We start from the raw sequence: 19,877 nt of genomic DNA, 5'->3' as shown, positions 1-19,877 counted from the left end.
AGATGAGCTGACGCAGGGCAGCACCGTGCAGGAAGCTGCTCGGGGACGCAGCCCTGGTCCACACGCAGTGACCACCCGGACCCCAGCCCTCACTGGTGGGGGTGCACTGCATTTCACAACAGGAGTGCTTCGATGCGCGGAACTGCTGGAGAAGGGCCGGGGCGTTTCACAACCGGGTGTCAGGGACCATCCGCTCAGTTGCAGAATTTTGTAGCAATTTCAGGAAACCGTACTTTTGGTCATTTTATCATCCTGGAGGTGGGGAAGGGTAAGGATGGATTACAGGGTATGGAATGGGACAGGGATTTCCAGAGAGGGATGGTGGTGAGACCCTCAGATGTGCCCACCAGGGCACACCAGCAGGGATGAGACCCCCAGTATTTGGTTTTTAAATGCCAGTGCTGTCACTAAGGTGACCAGGGAGCCTGGGTATCACTTAGCATCAAAGGAACATATGCTAGCACAACTTTTTGCCTGGCTCTCCAGGTCTCCTTGCAAGGGGAGCCACCCGCCCAGCCGTGCCTGTAAGCCATGCCAAAGTTGCTGTAGCAAGCTGCAATCCTGGCCCCAAGGCCACCGGGGTTGAGCAAGCATCTGCTTGCGGGAGCTGCCGAGGGAAAGGAGAGAGAAGCAGGCGTCAGGCAGCGTGTGCAGCCTGATAGCCATGGCAAGTGAAAGATCTGGTTTGAGGTCACTTGGGTTGGTCGTGCCCTGAGGACCTGAGCCCTGGCAGGGCACCCCATGCTTGACAATCATTGTGAAACTCTCTCAAAATATACATTTACAGGCAAGTGGCTGGCTGATGCGGGAAAAGAGCACAGCAGCATTTGTCACTATGTGGTTTGCTGTGTTTCACAGCAGATTTTAGCCCAGGACCAGGATAGGACACATGTTTTGGTTGCTAGACATGGTTTTAGCTTGGGGGAGCCAGGGGACACGCTCTGAGCCCTGGCTCCTGAGCGGCTTTGAGCACCATCAGACCAGCGATGCTCCAGCTGCGACCTGGCATGAGCAGCCACCACAAGAGCTGGGGCAGCCTAGAGGTTTTCCCATCCTGGAGCCACCGTGGAAAGGATTTCCCAGTCCTTTAGCTCGAGCCAAAAGGCATTCACATATGTCTCAGCCATATCCAACAGCTACAAACTCAGCTGCTTGGCAGGCACCACCTTGGTCCAGCCCAAAGGGAGCTAAGAGCCAGCTCTGCTGCCCGCACGGGCATGGCACAACTGCTGCAGGGTACTGGACCCTCTCCAAGCCCTCCTGGAGCTCTGACAGGTTGCAGGGCTGGATCTGGCCATTGCATTTGCCCTTCCTGCCTCTGCTGCAACATGCGAAGCGTTGCTTTCGCTTGTGGTGAGGCAGCTGCCTGCTCAGCCCCATGGAGTGGTGGTACCCGAGTGTTAGGTGAGGAAAAAAGATGGATTGCAGAGTATTTAGTACCCAGACATGTTTTTTTGGTGCTGCAAGACACTTTCCAGACGGCTCAGCCAGGGACAAGATCCTTGTGCCCTGCTGGAACCTGTCAGGGTTTTGGTGAGAATATTCTACTGGTGGAAAACTCAGATGGAAATTATCCAAGCATTTCTTCTTGGCTGGGTAGCAAGTGATTCAGCAGGGTTGGGAGGGAGCGCTCCAGATGACCTGACTGTGTGGGAAAACTCTGAAATTTAAGCTTTCATTGGGATTTAGGGAGAAAATTTTAAATCTCGGAATTTCCCACAGACTAGAAGCTATATATACGGATAGGGGGGAAAAATACACCCAGAAGTTACTAAGAGCACCCTGGTATGTTCTTGTGGTAAGTAAAGGCTGTGTTCTGTTGTGAACTGCTGTTGTCATGGGTATTAATGCATTTTTCCTCCTCATGGGTGATTCCGCATCCAGAGGATGCACTTGGCATGGCCAAGGGGAAAAAGCTGTATGAGGATGGGCAAAACAAGAGGTGCTTTCCCAAGCTAGGCTGGCTCTGCTCTTCCCAGACTATGCAGAAAACTTCCTCTGCCAGGAGAACCTCTAATACAAGTGATATATGTTGCAGCTGATGGTTAAAACCCTTGCAGAGCTCAGGCAGTGTGTAGCGCTGGTCTTCTGGCCATTAATACCCTCCTAGCCCATTGCTCCAGCCTTCTCGGCTTAGAACAGACACTGAGCAATACAGCTCTCCCCCAGTCACCGCATCTCAATCATAAGCCTCTTCCTTTATGGGTTTTTGGGGTGCCTCATTTAAGCTAGGTTTTATCCCGCAGCTCCAGCAGCACCATGCATTTGCTGCTGTTTCGTGCTCACCCTCCCCAGCCATGAGATGGATGCAAAAGGGAGTGGTGAGATAGGAAGGACTCAGTGAACTTCAAGTGATGCTTTATTGCCTCACAAGCATGAGTGATCCAAGCAAACAGAAAGCAGCTAGAGCCCAATTCCTATAAGCAACCCCCTCTGAGTTTTTCGTGGGTCGTGCGTTGAGACTTAATCCTTGTCTGGTGTACAGCGGTCATCCTTGTGGATGATGCGATGGGCATCATCGGTCAGCTTGGCCAAGACGATGGTGAACTCTTCGAAAGTCAGCTCTCTGTCCTTATTTAAGTCGGTCTCTTTGAAGAGCTCCTTCAGGTAGTCCTGATGGCCTCTGCCCTGAAATTGGGGGACAGGACATGTGTTAGCATGCCTCCTCCCTGGGCTGCACACCCACCCATGGAAACCGAGCCAGTTTTATTCTTGCATGCCCTGGGAAGTGTTTGGAAGCTGCAGGATCGTTGTGACCCTCTCCTACCTTGCAGTTAGCCCCTAGTTAAAACCCCAGACAGACAGGCTCTTGTCCCAAACCCCTTTGGCTGCTCCGTACTGCTGCAGTGGCAGGAGGGATGAGTACAGGTGCCCCCACAGCACATGGGCAAGCTGGGTCTGATCACAGAAACCCACTCTGTGGACCACAGCCATGGTGAGGACTGCATCCCATTCCCCCAGGAGCATCCCTGGAGGCAACCTCAGCCTCATCGCCCCCCACAACCCCTCCGAGGAGAGCATCCCACCAGTCCTGTGGCACTCACACAAGCTTGCAGGAAGGTCGGTGCCTGCTCAGTCAGCAGCGTCTTGAAGTCGTTGAAGTTGAGGAGGTCATCCTTGCCCTCCCGGGTGCTGTAACGGTGGTAGACATCCACAATTTTTTTCAGGGACATCTCCAGCGTGCAGTTTCCAGGGAACTGCCGAGTCTCGGGAAGGGTGGTTGCGGTGTGGGTGCTAGCAGACATGGCTATGCTCTTGAGGTACCTGCAGAAACTGCATGGAGAGACCTCAAAGCTGTGAGAGGCATCAAAAATCAGGCACCCCATGCCATGCTCTTGGTCCCCACCCCAGGCACCCTAAGGAGAGTTGTGCTGCACCTCCCCAGCATAGCAGCAGATCTGCACCAGGAGCCTCATCTCACCGGGGCTGAGCAAGCCGGCAGTGCCCAGTGTGCCTGGGGGCGGTCGGCGGCTCCTCGGCACTAAGCAGGTAATAAGTGGTTTTAGGAATATTGCTGTTTTACAGCATCGCCCAACCACCTCTAATTTTAGCTGTGCCTAAGAAGAGGCTTGTTCTTAGTGACCTGAGGCATTTATCAGGCAAGTTAGACAAAGCCATCAGGCTGTAGTCGTGTATCTGTACTGTGCCACTGACAGCAAGGATGACTTTAAGGCAGGGAGCACAGTTCAGGTACGGGCTCCATTGCAGCCTCTGCCTGACCACCTCCTCCTCCTCTCTCTGTGAATCTCCCTCTCCTCTTTGGGCTGCAAACCCTTATCACCGCAGACACTGAGCACAGAGACCCTGCTCTCTGATGGGTGCCACCGTGCAGGTGCCACCCCCAAAGGGCGCTCTCCTTGCCAGTAGAAACAATTACACCTACACTAAAGATGGCACAGAAATGCCATTAATTTATAGTTGTCTTGTTGTAGCCAAAACCAGCCTCCTACCCTGGCCCAAGTAGAAAGCATCACCCTGGAATAAAACAGGCATGGCATGAAGGGATATTCAAAATCACTTCTCCCTCATCTTATTTCCTGCAAGAACCATTCCAGTGGTACTTACCCTTGTCTCCAAGAAGGGTTTGCAGAGGATGGGTCTGTTGCAGTGATCCAAGAGCCTGGGCAGCCCTTTTATACACGTCTGAGATCCTCTTTCATCAGAGATGGTGACACACCTGCTGCAAGCAACAGCTTGAGTTAGCGTTTCCCGTACCTGGAAATTGCAAGGTGGGAACTTCTGAACCCCTCCCCGTCTCATACCTCTGCACATAGTTCCTGGTTGCACCCACCGGGCTTTGGAAATGCTGTCCTTCCACCCCACTGTTGCCTCCGACAGGGCTGAGCTGCTCATGTGCTGGGCAAAGAATGGGAAAAACACTGGATGTACTGTCAGACCCCAATGGGAGTGTAAAGGGCAAGTTCGTCTTGGCAGAACTTGCCAAAACTTTGCAAGTTTTGCAATGTGCTGAAAATTTTGCGTGCTCTCACACCGGTGTAGAATAAAGATGAGCTGTTTCAGAGAGACATGGATAACTTTGTCCCTTGGTCATTTTTAATGAGATCTCTGTTTTCTAGAATACTGGTTGAACCTAGCAAAGATGAAGGCAGCATCCACCTTTTAATAAATTGTTTTCTGGAGTATTTTCCATTACTTTCTATTTTCATGTCGCTTGTACCAGACCTTTCCTCTTGCTCCAGAAACTTTGTGGAGGAAACTGGGCGTAAAACAAGAAGAAAATCTGACATCAGGGTCTTTACTGACTGGAGTATTAACTACAAGTGTTTTGCAACAGTCACCTCTGTCACCCATCTTGCGTTAGCAGAACAGGTACTAGAAGAATGAAGAGACTATAAAAAGATGTAAAAATAAGACAGTAGATTCCAGGAAGAGGGTAGGAACAGAGGAACAAAAGGGTAACCATTCCTGTTTGAGGATGCTTCTTCACGTCCCGTGGGCAGTATCAAGAACTGTTGCGTGAGTTTTATTCTTGTATTCCTGACTCACTTTATTGCTTTTTTTGTTTTCCTGCTCTACTCATTAGGGACTGTTGACAATCCAAAATTGTATCCTCATTCCCCAGCTGGCCTTGCAAGGCGTCAGCCAAGGCTGGTTTTTGCCCTGTGCACTTGCATAGTCCCCGTGCAGACAGACCTGTGGGCTCTGAATTCCCCTCTTTCCCAGCTGTGCTCCCCAAAACCTGCGGGTGAGGCAGCTCCTGTTGCCCAAGTGACACCCGCGTGCGCCGGCAGGACAGTGAATAATGTCTGCCTCTGGGTGACAAGGGCAAAATTGTGGAGCCAGAGAGTGATCACCTGTGTCATTGAGTGCAAATAACCACACAATAGCCCCATGCTTCCTATCGCGGCTTGGTTTCACATGGGACAGGCTTCTGTTTTCAGCTAATGTTGGAGCCTCCTGAGCCTGAGGGTTTCCCACTCAGTGCACAGTCACTGGCAGATACAGGAGCTCTTTTCTGCTCGTGTATCCGCTCCCCAGGAGCCCACCATGGCTTGTAAATGTGCTGTGACTTGGGGGGCTGTTGCCTCACACTATCAAAAACATCCAACTTTATTTTGCAGAGTTACCACCGGCTCTCTGGAGCCCCTTGGCCTCATTCTTTGCTGTGTCAGGGCTTGCAAGATAAGCGCTGGTTGCTTTGCGGGTTGCAAAAGCATTGCACACACCCCTAGGATGCTGCACCCGCAGGTCCAGAGCTGTGTCTCCGTAGTCACCTGGCAAAGCAGCCCCCAGCTGTGCTTCCCCCTGGCACGTCCTGGAACTGGTGCAAAGAGGGGCCGGGAGAACCAGGGCTGACGATGCTCTAGTGCAGCCACCGGCTGCCCCTACCCGGGAACGTCCCCAGTGTGATGGGGTGCTATGCACCCCACCATCAGCTGAGGTGAAGGGTGCTGGGGCCAACCATCCTGTGGATGGAACCTGCTGAGCAGTGGGACCGTGCCGGGGTCTGATGTGCTTCAGGATGGGGAGCCCACGCAGCTCAGCCGGGACTCAGAAGCACTGTTGTTCTGGCTCCCCGCTCTGCAGGGAGCAGGGTCCCCCCATGCCACCTTCCCTTTCCCATTGCTTCTCCAATTCTATCTGCATTTAACCCGCCACAGCCACGGGCTGGGTGCATATTGCATCCTCCCTGGAGACAACAGGACACATAATACAAATGCATTTGGTGCTTGAAGAAAGAGATTTTATTTCAATGCCATAGGCAGAAGCAGATGACAAAGCTTTGGTTAGGGGTTTGTCTGTGCTTGAGGACAAATGGAAGGGATGATGCTGCTGGAAGAGCACAATCCCGTGGGCACAGTCACCCTGGGAACCACTTCACTTGCGGGGACCATGGCCATGGCCATGATCGTGGCCATGGTCATGGCCATGACCATGACCAGCATCTGGACGCGGGTCGTGGCTCTCATGATGCTGGTGGGACCTATTGTGGGCATCAATGATTACAAGATTCAGCGTGGTCAGGAACTCGGTGAACTTCAGGCGACCGTCGTGGTTGCCATCTGCTCTGGCGAAGAGCTTGCTTATGTAGTCATCGATGGACGTGTTAGGCTGCAGCAGGATAAATGTGAAAAAGAGTCAGCGTAGCACAGAGAGGTTCAGGGTCAACCTGCCAGCCTGCAGCTACGGCACGAGGCTTGCCCAGCAAGGATTGCACCGTTTCAGGAAAACCCTAGAAAAACTCTCCCTTCCCTTTGGGAGGCTCTCGGCAACCCCCACACCCCAAGGAGGCCACCACTCCTGTGAGCACTTGCCAGCGTTAGGAGAGCTGGGCCACGCTCAGCTCTTACCGGCACGGTGTTTTTGAGGAAGGGCTTGGCAGTTTCCTTCAGCAGCTTCGAGAACTCCGTCTTGTTCAGGTAGTCATCTATGGGCCACTTAATGGCATATTGGTGGTAGACGTTGATGGCGCACTCCAAGGCGAGCTCTAGGTCGGTTTTCATCTTGCTAGGGAGAGAAGGCAGCAAAATGTTAAACCCCATCGGAGGAGAAGGACCTGCCTCTCCGCCGGGAGCCCCAGCCAGGCTCTGGCTGCCCGGCAGGGTCGGGGCTCACGCCGGTGGCACTGCCAGCAGCATGAAGCCACCATTTGGCAAGGACCTACTTACCTACGAGCAGCACTGGGGCTGACTTCTGCGGACGGCAGTGCACGGGAGGAGAGGAGCGGGCAGGAGCAGTGACAGCGTGGTGGAGGCAAGGTCTCTTTTATACTCTCCCTGAGCTATGATTTGTGACACCCTCAAATTTCCTTCGGGGCCATAACCCTGGGAATTGTGCAAGGCTACGCAGCACGCCCAGGTGGCAATTTCTTGCCTGTCTCCAGGAACTGGCTGCTCCCACTTTTAACGAGGGAGGGGACGTGCCAAACTCGTTAGGGCAAAACAAGGAAACACCGAAAGAGACGTTTGCAGGGAGGCAGCATTGTGGGTCGCTGACAGTGCAGGGGCTTTCCCAGGAGCCGGGACATTCCTGCAGAGTTTGGGGGTCTTTGAGGAGATGATGGAAGAGGAATTTTTCCGGATGACCCACAAGGTGCTGGGTGAGGGTCTCCAGTGGGATGATACTGTTTTTTTCCCAATGGGTCGTGTAGTTCATCACTCCTGTATCTGCCCTGACGCTGTTGAATTTGGCTGGAGGTGTGGTGTCTGCCCCCGGCACGCTGCTGCGTGGGTGCTGGGGGATGGCCAATGCATCCCACCCCCCAGTCACCTCTCCAAAATCATGAGCAGCATCCCTCCTGAATCATTTCTTAACAGCTAGCCAGGGAGCCAAGAAAGACGTTACAAATCCAGGCACGCCAGGGTGCCGGAAACCTGCCAGCCGGTCTTAGGAGGCGGCATTTCCTGGCAGCCGTAATTGCTTCCTGATGATAACCAAGGGCATTGGCAATCGCTGCCTATTCCCAGTGTTAGGGGGATGCTGCCACTTGCAGGAGACCCCGTGGTGTTCCCAGTGCCTGGCACGGGCTGCTAAACCCTGCGTGTCTTGGGGGAAAGACAGTCTCGGGGGGCTGGTGAGGAGCCTGTGCCCCAGGATGCCCAAGCCCTTCACCCCAAGTCTGGGCTTGGTGGGACTGGCACAGCAAAAAGCCCATGCTAGCCGTTAAGGCTTTTAGGAGATGGGAAGGACAGCAGTGATGAAACATCTCCCCATCAGCCTCCTAATCCAGGAGCACGAGGAACTGGTGCCAGAAAAAGCCTCAATTGCAAAAGAGTGAAACAAAGGGACAGGTTGTATGATGGAGGGAGATGGGTGCGTCCTCCCCGGGAAGGGGGAGCCACGCAGGGCTGATCGGCGGGACATGGGTGCAGCGTCGGCAAGACGTGATGGGACACGCATGCAGAGGTGTGAAGGTATGTGCCAGTGCCACGTGGGGTGTGGGAGGAGACACGCGTGCGCCGTGAGGCAGGCAAGGAGGGACAGGCGTGCACCGTGGGTCCTCATGCTGCCATTTGCTGCCCAACATGCCACGGAAGCCACGTGCCCACGCATCGGGAGCTCCTCTGCGTTGGGGTCTGGCTGCCGTGCTATGGCAGCCCACGCTCCGGCGCAAGAGCCGCCGTGGGGTGTTGGTATCTGCATCGTGGCTGAGTGCAGCCGCGGGGCTGGGAGTGTTGGTGCCGCAGGGATGGAGCTAGAAGAGCCCCAAGGGCAGGGCGGTGGCGGGGTGTGGATGGATGCAGGCAGGCTGGGATGTCTGTGAACAGCATCATGCCAGCTTCAAATATTCACAGATCAGGCATAAAAAGGGCCAAGGGCTTGTAGGGGGGGTCCCCTTCACCTGCCTCTGGAATGTAAGTGCGGTGCAGTTGCGCTCTTGGGTGTTTCACTGAGCCTGGTGGGATGGATATTTTTTCTTTCCTAATATTGATGCTCGAGTAAGCATTGGATCTCAGAAGCTGGGGTTCATGGAACAACCCCTATGCTCTCAATTTTGGGGAGCAGGGGGATGAGCTTCAACCCCAGTCTCCTGGCAAAACAGCTCCTGCAAAGCTGAGGGTGCGGTGCCTGAGTGGGAGCCCAGGGCAGGAGGATGGACAGAGCATCACCAGCACCCAACAGGATCCCTCTGCGGGGACGTGGGCACCGGCTGCAGCCCCTCGCTGAATCCTCCTGCTCACCCCCAGCAAGAGAAAAAACAGTGCTGTCCGTGAGGTTTTAATTTATTTAAGGTTCAAAAACTACCAGAAACACAGCAACAAAACTTTACAATAGGAAATTACAAAAAACTTTACAAAAGGTCCTTACAAAATGACCCCAAAAGGCGCCCAGGAACCCTCAGCCCTCCGGCCAGCCCAGCTCTACGCTGTGCATTCCTTCAGTGCGTCGCTGTAGATCATGGCCAGGGCCCTCGGAAAGGTGACGTACTCTTGGAAATTTGCTTCCTCGTTTTTGTTATGGTGCAGGTCCAGTCCACACCATGGCTGTGGGCAGCACGGGGATGGAGGGGAGCTCAGTGGGCAGCCAGGAGCTGGTCCAGCCTTGGGGCCAGGGAGTGGGGAGCACCCAGGGCATCCCTCCCTCTCCACCCCAGGGGATGCTCTGCAACCCTCTTGCTTGCCCGGGTGCCAGCAGAGCAGGAGGGGGCAAAGCCCCTCCAGACCCAGCTCAGTGCAGCCCCCAGGGTCTGGCCCCGAGCGGGCGAGGGGCTGCCCCGCAGCCCCACAGTCATGCCACCCCGGGGTGTTGCATCAGCTGGGGCTGGTGGCTGCAGGGTGACTCACGGGGCGCAGCCCAAAAGTGGCTCCCGGCCGCTTCTGCATGCAGCCCCAGGGCAGGCGGAGGGGGCAACCCGGGTGGGGGCAAAGCCGGGGCTGGACAAAGCAAAACCTTCGTGGCATCTCCGCTCGCCGGTGCCTCTGGGAGCAGCCCGCAGCTGACTGATGAAGGTTTGGCTGACTGATGAAGGTTTGGCTCCCAGCAGGATGGAGGGGGGGGACATAGACATCTGGAAGGGTCGTGCTGCACATCTGGAGCCCAGCACACAAGCCCAGCTTGGCCGCAGCTGTTCAGTGGGGGGAAAAAGGGGATCAGAGGGAGGAAATGGAGACTTACAGATGTGAGCAGGACAGGCTCCGGTGCGGGGAAGAGAGGGCTGTGGCTGCGCAGCTCCTCTCATTTATAGCCATGGGCTGAGTCCTCCCGTGCCGGTGGCCCAGGGGGGGCTGGCTGGGTGTACGGGGGAAGTCACTCCTCTGCATGCCATAACCCCACCCCAAGCAGGAACGCAACTGCAACCCTGCTCCCCGAGGGTTCGCTTGGGGTGGGGAAGGGACAAAGGTCCTGGGTGACTTCCCAATGCAGCGTAGGTCCTGCCCCATGGGGCAGCAGGTGGGGGGGCAGATGCTGACCCGGTGTGAGCTTAATAATTATGGCTAAAAAAAGAGTTGTCTCACACGACGCTGTTATCACGGCACAGGTCGGAGGCACTAATCCCTGCAAAAGCTCCTGCCTTGCCTTGCATGGCTGCGAAGCAGTTATTGGGGCTGCAGGGCAGGGTGCTGCCAGGAAGAGCCTGCCGCTGATTCATGCTAACGTGGCCGGCAGGGATCAGCCCCGCGGGCGGTTTACGAGGGCTCGGGGAACACGGTGCCCATGTTACGGCAGAGTAAGCTCCAGCTCAGAAGCACCCTTGATCTCACTCGTCATTCGGTACCTGCAACACGAACATGGAAGGGAAACAGGGTCTTCCCCAGTGTGACAGCACCCCTGTCCCGGGGGCAAGGAACCCCATTGCAAAGCACGCAGAGGACTTTGTTTAAAGAAACCTTTATTGAAAGAGCATCAGGAAGACAACGGGAGGGTCCTGGGGGCAGCGGCGCAGCCCAGGGCTGGTGCCCCCCGCTCACTTCTTGCGCGGCATCTTGTCGGGGCAGTCCTGGAAGAAGTCGTTGCACATCATGGCCATGCAGGCCAGGAAGGTCACGTACTCTTGGAAATCCACCTCGTTGTCACTGTTGCTGTCCAGGTGGCCCATGAGCTGCTGTAAGCTGGCCTCATTGGTTTGTCTCTGCCCAGGGGCAAGAGGGGGGTTAAAACGGGGTTTTGCATCAAGGGCCACATCCCTGAGTTCCAGCATCGCCCATGGGACGTGGCACCCCGTGCCCCACACTTACGCTGAAGCTGGGCAGCTCCTTCATGAGCATCTCCTTGAGCTCCTGCTTGCTGAGCTTGTACTTGTCCCCCTCCTTCCCCGAGTACTTGTGGAAGGTGGAGACAATCACGGCCAGCGCCTGCTCCAGGGGACACGCCATGGGGGATGCCAGCAAGCCTGGAGGCACCAACAGCACAAACGGGTGAGAGCAGAGTTTGGAGTCCCCAGACACCCCCGTGCCGGGGGGGCCAACGGTCTCCCACAGACCGTGCAGGCTGGTTCGGTGAGCGACTCCCAGGCATGCACTGGGATGCATCACTGCTTCCTCCCTAATTTCACCCTCCCACTAGCAGCAGGGCTGGGCAACCCCCAAAAAAGCCATGCCGGAGGGGAGAAAGTGGGGGGAGGCAGCAGCCCCCTCCTGCCCGAGCCAGGCAGGGAAGGGCCACATGTGCTTTTCCAGCCCTTGGAGGCGAAATGCAGCCTCCGATTTCGGCTCGCTGCAGCAGCAGCCTCACGCTCAGCCCCAGGGGGAAAAACTCTGCAGGGGGACCCCGCTGTCGGATGGGGCTGCGGCACCATCGGCAACGTCTGGAGGGTTAGCAGGACGAGGGGGAAGAGAGCATCGTAGGAAAAAAAACAACTCACCGACAGCTCAAACAAAACAGCCGAGGACGGGCAGGGCGGGAGGCGAGCCGGCGTCAGGCCACGGCATTTATAGCCCCGCCTGGGACACCTCCCTCGCTACCCGGTGGGAAGGCACCAATGCTGCTCCAGCGCCTGTCTGGACATTGGTTGGCAAAGGAGGAGAGGAAACCCTGGGAGCAGCCCTGGCCCCCCCAAACCATCCCGCTCCTGCACTGCCAAGGGGGCTGGTTTGCGTTAGAAAGAGTAAAATGTGGCCCCGGGGCTGGATGGAGACCACCTGGTTGAGGAGAATCCCTGGGGAAAAGGGATGAAGCAAGGGCAGCGGTGGGCACCTCGTCCCACCCTGGCAGCGAGGGCAGGCGATGCCGGTGCGGGGCAAGATGCCGCACACCGTGGTTTTGGCAGCATCCCTGGGGTTGTCTGGAGCCGCGCAAACCCGAGCGGGGTTTGTCCGCAGCTTTGTTGTTGTGCTGGGATTTGGGTTTGGGTGAGGTTTTTTTTTCTGTTTTTAACTCGACTGCAAGCAATTTCTGTTTCCTAACTGCGAGGGCAGTGCGTCACAACGCCCCGTTGTGTAACGGAGCACTATTTTGGTGTCTGCATGTCCCGGGCACGTGTCAGGGAGCTGCAGGGGAAAGCCAGGAGCCGGCCACTTGCGAGCCGCTGCCGTGGGGCGAGACAGCTGTTCAACGTGGTGCAAGGGCTGACAAATACCCCAAGTGTCCCCGAGTCTGGCTGAGCCCCCTCGGGACAAAGGCACCCACTGCTGCGGGGATCAGAGAGAGAAAAACAGGGGATGAAGCCCCGCTGCCGGCTCCGGGTTGCTCCGATGCCCAGCGGGATGCAAAACCCCACCAAACCCCATGCGGCATCTCCCCAGGTCGGGGGTTTCTTTAAGGACCATTTTGGCAAAAGAAACCCCCAAGCCTGAACCTCGTCTCCCTGTCAGCAAGTGCAAACTGGTGTAAATTACTGGGAGGGGGCAGAAGCTCCCAGGGGCTCTTTATAAAGACCATGGGAAGGGGCAGAGCAAAGTTTGGAGCTGGTGGGGAGATGCTGGAAGGACCTGGGGACTCAGGGACAGGCTCTGCCAGGGGTCTGCTCCGCCATGCAATGATGCAGAGGCTTTGTAAAGGCTTTTTGAATCTTGGGTGGTTTCTCTGGGGTTTTGGGGCTGCTGGGGAAAGCTAGAGAGCAGCTGCAGCACCTTCTGCAAACTAGCCCAGACCTGCCGGGAGCTGCTGCCGCTATGGGGAAGCGGAGGTGGGGTGAGCCCCGTGCTTCCCAGCCAGTATCACAGGCTGATGTGTTTGGGAAACTGCTGCTTGTCTGCAGGCCCATGGCTCCGCGGTAAACCTGGGGGGCTCAGGTTGACCTTCTCCAACGCTGTTCCCCTGCATGGGTTTGTCCACACCCCAAAGGGGCTAAGGGTCTTCTCCAGCTGCTCAGAAACAGCTCTTCTCTGCAGGAACTGGGGACACTCTCTGCCTTTTGTGCTTTGCATGGACCTTGCATCTTGCTGCCTGGTTCCTCCGGACCAGCTTTCCCTCCCCAAACCCAATGCATTGCCCAGGGCGGCTCATGCCGACCTACAAGCCGAGCTGGGCTCGGAGAAGCGCGTGTGTTTTGAGCTAAATGTGCACTGAACCTCTCCCAGAGCCAGCAAGGGTGGTTCGGGGTGGGGGGGGGGAGGAATGTCCGAGTACATTGCTCAGAGGCGGCGCTGAGCTGTTTTGCTCAGGCTTTTCCAAAAAATGCCTCCAAGGGCTGAGTCGCATCGTGGAAAATCCCACGGAGCTGGAGGAAGGCATGAGTCACCCGGCTGCCCGCTAAGCTACGGCGCACAAAACCCTGCTGATGCACACGGAGGCTTTGGAAAAGCTTTTATTGAAAGCCCCGTGGCGATGCTGTGGGCAGCGGGGGGTCACTTCTTGCGGGGCTGCTTGGTGGGGCCGTCCTTGAAGAACTCGTTGAAGCCCATGGTGATGCAGGCCAGGAAGCAGACGTACTCCTTAAAGTCCACCTCGCTGTCCTTGTTGTGGTCCAGGTCGTTCATGAGCCTCCTGAACTCCGCCTCGTCCATTTGTTTCTGCGAGGGGGGAGAGCACAGTGAGGGTAAGAGGTTTCAGGGTGCACGGATGAGCGAGGTGCTTCCCCATCCAGCCCCGCTGCTTGCAAGGAAGGGTGTAGAAACCCTGGTCTCCCTGCCTTGAAGTGGGGGTTTCTCTTTGCCTTTGGAAGGAGGTGACCTTTAGAAATGCAGGTGGCTTACCCGTGACCTGGGGCACGCTGGCACGGCTACGGCAAATATGCCTCTTGGTCATGAAAACTTTTGGCTAAAAAATTTTTCCTCCCCGCTCCCAATTCAAACCACAAGCCAGAAAGGGACGCGGGGGTTAAAAAAGGATTAAAAATTTGAAAACGGAACGCGATTTTCTTTGCCAATCAAAATATTTCTGTGGGTATAAGAAAGCCAAGTTTCCTTTTGGTCTGAGCATGCTCCAGCTCAGGTCCTCCTGCTCTCATCCCTCCTTCTCCCCAGGGCTTGCCCTAAAGCACGAGGTCTCAGCGTGTCGCACGTGGGCTGCATCCATCGTGCACGCTTTGGGGAAATTCAGAGACCACCTCGGCTCACCCCGCTTTGCACCGTGTTATGTGGAAAGACCCGAAGCTGGTTTTCTCCTGCCCTTACAACACCTCCCGCCTGCGCCTCGGCACCTCCGAGGGATGCAAAGGGATGTGCCCCACGGCCACTTACGCTCCCGAAGACGGGCAGCTCCTTGTTCAGCAACTCCTTGAGCTCCGCCTTGCTGAGTTTGTACTTGTCCCCTTCCTTCCCCGAGTACTTGTGGAAGGTGGTGACCATCGTGGCCAGCGCCTGCTCCAGGGGACACGCCATCGCCAGCTTCCTGCGCACCTGGAGGGCAGAGCACCGGGGATGGGGTCAGGGCGGGCTCGGGGTGGCAACGGGGCTCCGTCCCCCCCCACCCTGCCCAAATAGGTCCGCGATGCCGCAGAGGGGCAACTGCAGCCCCGGCGCTTTTCGGGGCGCAGCAACTGCTGGGTGAATTGCAGCTGGAGAGCAAAGCTGCACAGCGGGCGATGCACGAGGTAAGGGGAGCAGAGACTCACAGGGGTCAGCGCGGACCAGGCAGCAGCGAGGAGCCGGGGTGCCGCAGCCGGAGCACGATGGGCATTTATAGCCCGGCCAGGGTGGCACTGCCCAGCGCCCCACACAGCCCCCTCGCCTCCAGGCTTTCCCAGCAGCTCCATGAAGGTAGTTTCGCCCGCGCCTCATTTTTGTCTAACGAGCTGTGTGATCCCATTAGTGGGAGATGGGTGGGTTTGGGTGCTGCTGGGAGGAGCTGCCAGCCCAACTGGGGAGTCTGGGGACCAAGGTACAGGTCAAGGGATGGGTGCAGGGACTGGAAAGGGCCAGGGCATCCTTTGGGGCTCCCCGTAGAATGCTGGTCGCCAGCCCATGTCCCCTCCTAAGCCATCACTGCACTGTCCCCCACACCACCAGCTTTCTGGGTGGCCCCAGTCTCCCCAAGACAGACAGTCCCAAGCGCTCCCATCCCAGTGACCCCAATGCAAACGAACAGGCTCCGCAGCGGGGCTGGGGAGGTGACAGCAGTTTTATTTGAGCCACGGGCTGCGCCCGATGCTGACTGACAGGGCCAGGAGCCTTAGCACAGAAGTCATTGCAGAACATGCTGAGGCAGTCTAGGAAGACCATGTACTCCTTGAAGTCCATCATGTTGTCCTTGTCCTCCAGGTCCTTCAGCAGCACCCAGAAGCTGCGCTCATCCAGTTGTTCCTGGCACAGAGCATCAGCGGGGCCAAGGACAGTGCTCGCCGGCCGCAGCATAGGTAGGTATCAACCGCAATGGGAGGTTTCGGCAGATGGGGGGGACCTGTTTCAGGGAGGAGCGAGCCCTTCCCTGACTCCCACATCTTCCCCAGCAGTGGGGAGAGACGTGAGGATGCTGGTGGGGCTCCATCCCTGGCGTCCCCATGCTCACCACCTTGAAGCTGAGCGGCTCCTTCAGCTCGCCCTTGCTTAGCTGGTACTCGTCACCCTCCTTCGCCGAGCGCTCGTGGAAGTTGGCAATGCTGGAGGCCAGGGCTTGCTCCAGGGTGGTGGCCATCCTGGCAGGGGGCTGCTCCCAGGGGAGCGCTGGCACCGGGGAGGGTGCCAAGCTTTTCCCTGCAAACCCCCAGTTATATTTGCATTGCCACCCATCCGCAAGAGCCTGTGTGGTTTGGAGGAGGGAGCCAGGGTAAATCCTCATCTGGCGAAACCCAAGGTGGCCCCGAGCATCTCGAAGACAGCCAACCTTTCGGTCTCTGGTGATTGCAGAGGGATTCCTTCTCCCAGAGATGTGGTAGCTGGAGAAGACTGTGGGGGAACATATTTGGGGCATTTTCTGAAATCTTGCAAATCTTGCACCACGTGGGACCTCGAGGCTGGTGCACCGCCAGTGCTGGCTTAGCAGCTGGCACGGGGTGCCCGGAGCTGATCCCGCCAGGGACACGAGGACAGGAGCGTGGGTTTGAGCTCCCAAATTGGGGCCAGCTGCAGAGCCTGGCAGCCCCATCCCTGTTGCAGAGCCCCGCACCGTCCCCCTCCCCGTCTGCCATATGGTGCCGTGCAAAGTGCCCCAGGGCTTTCCAGGAGGAGCACCCAGGGGTGCAGCTGCCGAGTGCACGGGCACACAAACCACCCCCTGCCCACACAGATGCCCGTGCAACGCTCTCTCCGACACACCGGTCCCCTGCGCACTGGTGCGCTGCAGCAGCCCCTCCTGTGCCCCCCAGGTTCCCCATGCATCCACATTCACTCCAAGCAGTGCCGGGGTGGGAAATAACATGCCCATCCTCGACCGGCACGGGGGCTGCAGCCAAGCCCGGATGCCCGGGTCCTGCGAGGAAATGTGCACAAGGTGGGGGCCATCCTGAATTTTTTCCATGCACTGCAGCCGATCTGCATCTAGAAATGAGATGTTGGGGGCTGGTTGCCCCTCACCCTGAGGGTCTCTTCTGGAGACACCCCGAGAGTCTACCCCAGATCCTGCCGGATTGCTGGGATCCCATGTGAGCTGCCGGGTGCAGCGCCCAGCCGAGCCCCACTTGCCCCATAAACAGCGGAGTGAGTCACGAGCCCTGCCCTCGCTGGAGAGGGATTCCTCCACCGTGACTCAGCCGCAGCCCTGCCCGGCTACACCGTCTCCCACAGGGGCACCCCTGGTTTGCCCGGGACCCCCAGTGCTGCAGGGCAGGGGAAGGTGGGCTGCATGGGCAGGGGGACGGGCAGACGGCAGGAGCCAGCGATGCTCCTGCAACGGAGAGGGGAGCAGCAGGGTCAGCGAGGGGGGCTGGCTGGAAGGTCAGGGGGGTCCCAGCTCCAGGGAACTGGCATCCCCCCTGCCATGGGAGTGGGGGTCGCGGGGGGCCACCGCCGTGCTCACGGGCCCGGGGCCATGTCCCGTCCCAGTGGAAAATCCCCAGCAGGCGCTGGGGCTGCCGGCTCGGGCTGCTCGCCAGCACTGTGGGCGTCACGAGCTGGGCTGCAACATGCTCCCCACCGAGCACTGCCGGCCCGGGGTGTCCCGGCACACATGGGGCCACCAAACTTTTCCCCGTCCCTATGCCGGGTGGGGGGTGTGCAATGCAGCACGGGAATTGGGCTCCCCCCAAGACGCCCCGGGGTTGGGGCGGCTACACCCTTGTGGTGTAGGAACCCCACATGGGGACGTGGAGAGGGTTCCCCAGGACATGTGGCAGCAGTAGACGCGCCCTGTGCCCCAGACAGCGGCTTGGGGTGCTGTGGGGCCAGTGGGGTGCCAGGAGGCCACGGTGTCTGCTGACACCTCGTGGTGGCTCCATCAGCCCCGGGGAGCCCATCCCTGTGAGGCCGGAGGGCTGGGATGGGCGTTATCACCAGCCCAGGGCACGCCGTGACTGCGTGGGTGATGGGGGACAGGGCAGACCCCCTCCCTCGGCCCCCCACATCCCCTCGGTGTGTGCATGCTGGGGGGCCGCCCCGGGGAAGGCAGAGCCTCGGCGTCACCCACTGCTCCTCCAAACTTTATTGCTGCAATAAATAACCACGGTGGTGTTGCCCGAACGGGACCGCGCCGCTCCCCAAGCCCGAAGGACCAGAGCACCAGGCAGCGCAGGCAGGGCAGACCCTTCACCAGCTTGGGCAGGGGGAAAGGCACCCTTTTCCCAAGAGGACCCCTGACTTTGAGGGGGAGCTCCAAGGGGAGAGGGGATCCTGGTCGTGATGGGGTTTCTGCCAGCGGGGCTATGCCCCAGAGGTCTGAGAACAGACAGAATTCATGTCCTAGATGAGGGGAAGCCTCTCCCTTTGCTTCTTGCCAGCAGCCCAGCAAGGACGGGGCTTGTGGAAAAGGATGAGGGCAGGGATGGCATGGTGTGGGGCAAGGAGGAGCCCCCCAAGGCTGTGATGGTCTCGCACCCCCCAGCTCCCACCCACAGGGTCTTCTCGCCCTGACTGCACCCTGGCATGGCTCAGTCGGCAAAGCCGTGGGAGACCGGGGTGCCCCGAGCCAAGCTGGGGCTCGGGGCAGGGCTCGGCAGCGGGAAAGGCAGGAAGCGGGGAGTTGTGGAGAAGCAGGGGCTGAGCCTGGGGGTGCTGAGCCTGGGGAGGGTCCGGATGCAGCAGGCTACTTGGTGTGCTTGATGCTCTGCTCCTGCTGGCGGATGATTTGGGCGATGGGGCTGGCGATGCCACCTATCAAGGTCCAGTACTCCTCGAAGCTGATGCGGCCGTCTTTGTTCTCATCCAGGTCACAGATGAGCTTGTCGGCTGCTCGCCGGTTCCCGGTGTCCTGGGGGAGAAAGAGCGGAGCTGCTCATACTGGGACGGTGGGGAAAGCGGGATGCAGGGTGGGGGGGACCCCACGCAAGTGGGAGGAGCCGGTCCCCTGGCCCCACACACCCCAGCCTCACCGTCAGCATGTGGTTGAGCTCACAGCTCAGCATTTTGCGGAAATCCTTCTTGCTGATGCGCCGCGGCTTCTTGCAGCAGCAGCGGCGGCTCGAGTACTTGTCAAAGTTGTTCACCAGCACCTGGACAGCCCATTCCAGCTCCGTGCATTCTGCCATCGCTACCTGCGGGGACGGGGGTCAGGGATGGGGTCCATGGGATCCTCCACGTGCCCGTGCTGGAGGGCAGGGGGTGGAAGGGCAGGCAGCGTGCCACCAAAGCTCACGGTGCCATCACTCAGGGCATGTATGGGGGTCTCCGCTGCCGCCAGCCCTGGGGTCACCACAAGCCCCCCGGCAGGCAAAAAGCAGCCTCCATGGAAAGGTAAGAAACCAGTAATGCTGATGTGCAGGGTGCTCGTCTCCCCACATCGCTGTTCATACAGGATCACCCCAAAAATCCTCCACGCCACCCGCCCCGGCTCTGGGGCAGCACCCACCCCACACCAGCCGCCCCACCTGCCCTCCCGGGGCGGCCACCCCCACGCGTGGGACAGGGCGGCAATTATGGCGCTGGGGCCTCAGGGCTCCGCAGCGCCAGGGCCGCAGCCGCCGGTTCCCAGGGCTCATTAGGGAGGAATGGGGCTGGGAGCCGCATGGCTGCGGCGGTGGCAGCAGGATGAGGGCAGGAATTACCGGCCAGCCCTCCTCTTGCTTCACGGCTCTGGGAACACCCCAGCGGGGCAGGTCTGGACCTGCCCAAGCCCCCCACGAGCCGAGCCAAGGGCGTCCCCCATACCCCGGGGTCCAATCCTGCCTGCCTGCTCGATGTCTGGGGTCCCCCTCCTCTCTCCACAGTCCCGAGGCTGCCCCAAGCCAGGAATTTCCTTCCTATGGAGAGACCCAACAGGATGGTCCCTGTCACGGGGTCCGGCGTCCGCATCCTGGGCAGGACGCAGGCAGGGATGGAAACTGCGTCACCTCGTCCGGCCTTGGCTCTTTCCTGCCCCATCGGTGGCAGGGAGCGGGGCAAGCTGGGGCGTGTTGCTCCCTGTCGTTTCGCTGGAGCCATGCTGATTTACACCAGCCCCGGGGTGTAATGCTGACCGTCATGGCAGCGGTGGCCGCATGGGTCTTGGAGGAAGCCAACGGGGCGGCA

At 58.4% G+C, this 19,877-nt stretch overlaps 6 protein-coding genes across 7 annotated transcripts; all 6 read right to left on the bottom strand.

The window, feature by feature from the left end:
• Positions 1–2,463: 2,463 nt before the first annotated feature.
• Positions 2,464–3,245, bottom strand: LOC132319952 (protein S100-A15A-like). Its single transcript, XM_059832029.1, has 2 exons — positions 3,045–3,245; positions 2,464–2,628 (listed from the first exon to the last, which is right to left on the bottom strand). The coding sequence occupies exons 1-2, from the start codon at positions 3,243–3,245 to the stop codon at positions 2,464–2,466; spliced, it is 366 nt and encodes a 121-aa protein (XP_059688012.1).
• Positions 3,246–6,339: 3,094 nt separating this feature from the next.
• Positions 6,340–6,965, bottom strand: LOC104260709 (protein S100-A9-like). The gene is made up of 2 exons (XM_009816501.2): positions 6,813–6,965; positions 6,340–6,573 (listed from the first exon to the last, which is right to left on the bottom strand). Exons 1-2 carry the CDS (start codon positions 6,963–6,965, stop codon positions 6,340–6,342), a joined length of 387 nt encoding a protein of 128 aa, XP_009814803.2.
• A 3,823-nt stretch (positions 6,966–10,788) lies between these two features.
• LOC104264216 (protein S100-A4-like) lies at positions 10,789–11,287 on the bottom strand. 2 transcript variants are annotated; one of them, XM_059832141.1, is made up of 2 exons: positions 11,133–11,287; positions 10,789–11,032 (listed from the first exon to the last, which is right to left on the bottom strand). In XM_059832141.1, the coding sequence occupies exons 1-2, from the start codon at positions 11,274–11,276 to the stop codon at positions 10,868–10,870; spliced, it is 309 nt and encodes a 102-aa protein (XP_059688124.1). In that variant the 5' UTR covers positions 11,277–11,287; the 3' UTR covers positions 10,789–10,867. The 2 variants fall into 2 exon arrangements, with proteins under 2 accessions (XP_059688124.1, XP_059688123.1); XM_059832140.1 differs by having other exon boundaries at positions 11,139–11,287.
• A 2,401-nt stretch (positions 11,288–13,688) lies between these two features.
• On the bottom strand, positions 13,689–14,663 carry LOC104254266 (protein S100-A4). The gene is made up of 2 exons (XM_059832144.1): positions 14,523–14,663; positions 13,689–13,853 (listed from the first exon to the last, which is right to left on the bottom strand). The coding sequence occupies exons 1-2, from the start codon at positions 14,661–14,663 to the stop codon at positions 13,689–13,691; spliced, it is 306 nt and encodes a 101-aa protein (XP_059688127.1).
• A 45-nt stretch (positions 14,664–14,708) lies between these two features.
• Positions 14,709–15,915, bottom strand: LOC132319988 (protein S100-A2-like). The gene is made up of 3 exons (XM_059832077.1): positions 15,776–15,915; positions 15,441–15,585; positions 14,709–14,852 (listed from the first exon to the last, which is right to left on the bottom strand). The coding sequence occupies exons 1-3, from the start codon at positions 15,913–15,915 to the stop codon at positions 14,709–14,711; spliced, it is 429 nt and encodes a 142-aa protein (XP_059688060.1).
• Positions 15,916–17,913: 1,998 nt separating this feature from the next.
• S100A16 (S100 calcium binding protein A16) lies at positions 17,914–19,588 on the bottom strand. Its single transcript, XM_059832139.1, has 3 exons — positions 19,518–19,588; positions 18,743–18,904; positions 17,914–18,621 (listed from the first exon to the last, which is right to left on the bottom strand). Exons 2-3 carry the CDS (start codon positions 18,896–18,898, stop codon positions 18,457–18,459), a joined length of 321 nt encoding a protein of 106 aa, XP_059688122.1. The 5' UTR covers positions 18,899–18,904; positions 19,518–19,588; the 3' UTR covers positions 17,914–18,456.
• Positions 19,589–19,877: the final 289 nt, after the last annotated feature.

This window comes from Gavia stellata, chromosome 33 (genome assembly GCF_030936135.1).
Source record: "Gavia stellata isolate bGavSte3 chromosome 33, bGavSte3.hap2, whole genome shotgun sequence".
Lineage (NCBI taxonomy): Eukaryota > Metazoa > Chordata > Aves > Gaviiformes > Gaviidae > Gavia > Gavia stellata.
Note: the sequence above shows the minus strand (reverse complement) of the source record. Positions and strands in the feature narration are given on the sequence as shown.

Excerpts from the sequence above, each read along its gene's own strand:
- LOC132319952 (XM_059832029.1), bottom strand. The coding sequence starts at position 3,245 with ATGTCTGCTAGCACCCACACCGCAACCACCCTTCCCGAGACTCGGCAG. Across the intron at positions 2,629-3,044 it reads CGACCTTCCTGCAAGCTTGT|GGCAGAGGCCATCAGGACTA; the intron begins GTGAGTGCCACA and ends CCCCAATTTCAG.
- LOC104260709 (XM_009816501.2), bottom strand. The coding sequence starts at position 6,965 with ATGAAAACCGACCTAGAGCTCGCCTTGGAGTGCGCCATCAACGTCTAC. Across the intron at positions 6,574-6,812 it reads TCCTCAAAAACACCGTGCCG|CCTAACACGTCCATCGATGA; the intron begins GTAAGAGCTGAG and ends ATCCTGCTGCAG.
- LOC104264216 (XM_059832141.1), bottom strand. The coding sequence starts at position 11,276 with ATGGCGTGTCCCCTGGAGCAGGCGCTGGCCGTGATTGTCTCCACCTTC. Across the intron at positions 11,033-11,132 it reads TGCCCAGCTTCAGCGTAAGT|AGACAAACCAATGAGGCCAG; the intron begins GTGGGGCACGGG and ends GCCCCTGGGCAG.
- LOC104254266 (XM_059832144.1), bottom strand. The coding sequence starts at position 14,663 with ATGGCGTGTCCCCTGGAGCAGGCGCTGGCCACGATGGTCACCACCTTC. Across the intron at positions 13,854-14,522 it reads AGCTGCCCGTCTTCGGGAGC|AAACAAATGGACGAGGCGGA; the intron begins GTAAGTGGCCGT and ends CCCCCCTCGCAG.
- LOC132319988 (XM_059832077.1), bottom strand. The coding sequence starts at position 15,915 with ATGGCCACCACCCTGGAGCAAGCCCTGGCCTCCAGCATTGCCAACTTC. Across the intron at positions 15,586-15,775 it reads AAGGTGGTGAGCATGGGGAC|GGAACAACTGGATGAGCGCA; the intron begins GCCAGGGATGGA and ends TGCTCTGTGCCA. Across the intron at positions 14,853-15,440 it reads GTGCTAAGGCTCCTGGCCCT|CTTTGCTCTCCAGCTGCAAT; the intron begins GTCAGTCAGCAT and ends CCCGCTGTGCAG.
- S100A16 (XM_059832139.1), bottom strand. The coding sequence starts at position 18,898 with ATGGCAGAATGCACGGAGCTGGAATGGGCTGTCCAGGTGCTGGTGAAC. Across the intron at positions 18,622-18,742 it reads AGCTCAACCACATGCTGACG|GACACCGGGAACCGGCGAGC; the intron begins GTGAGGCTGGGG and ends TTTCTCCCCCAG.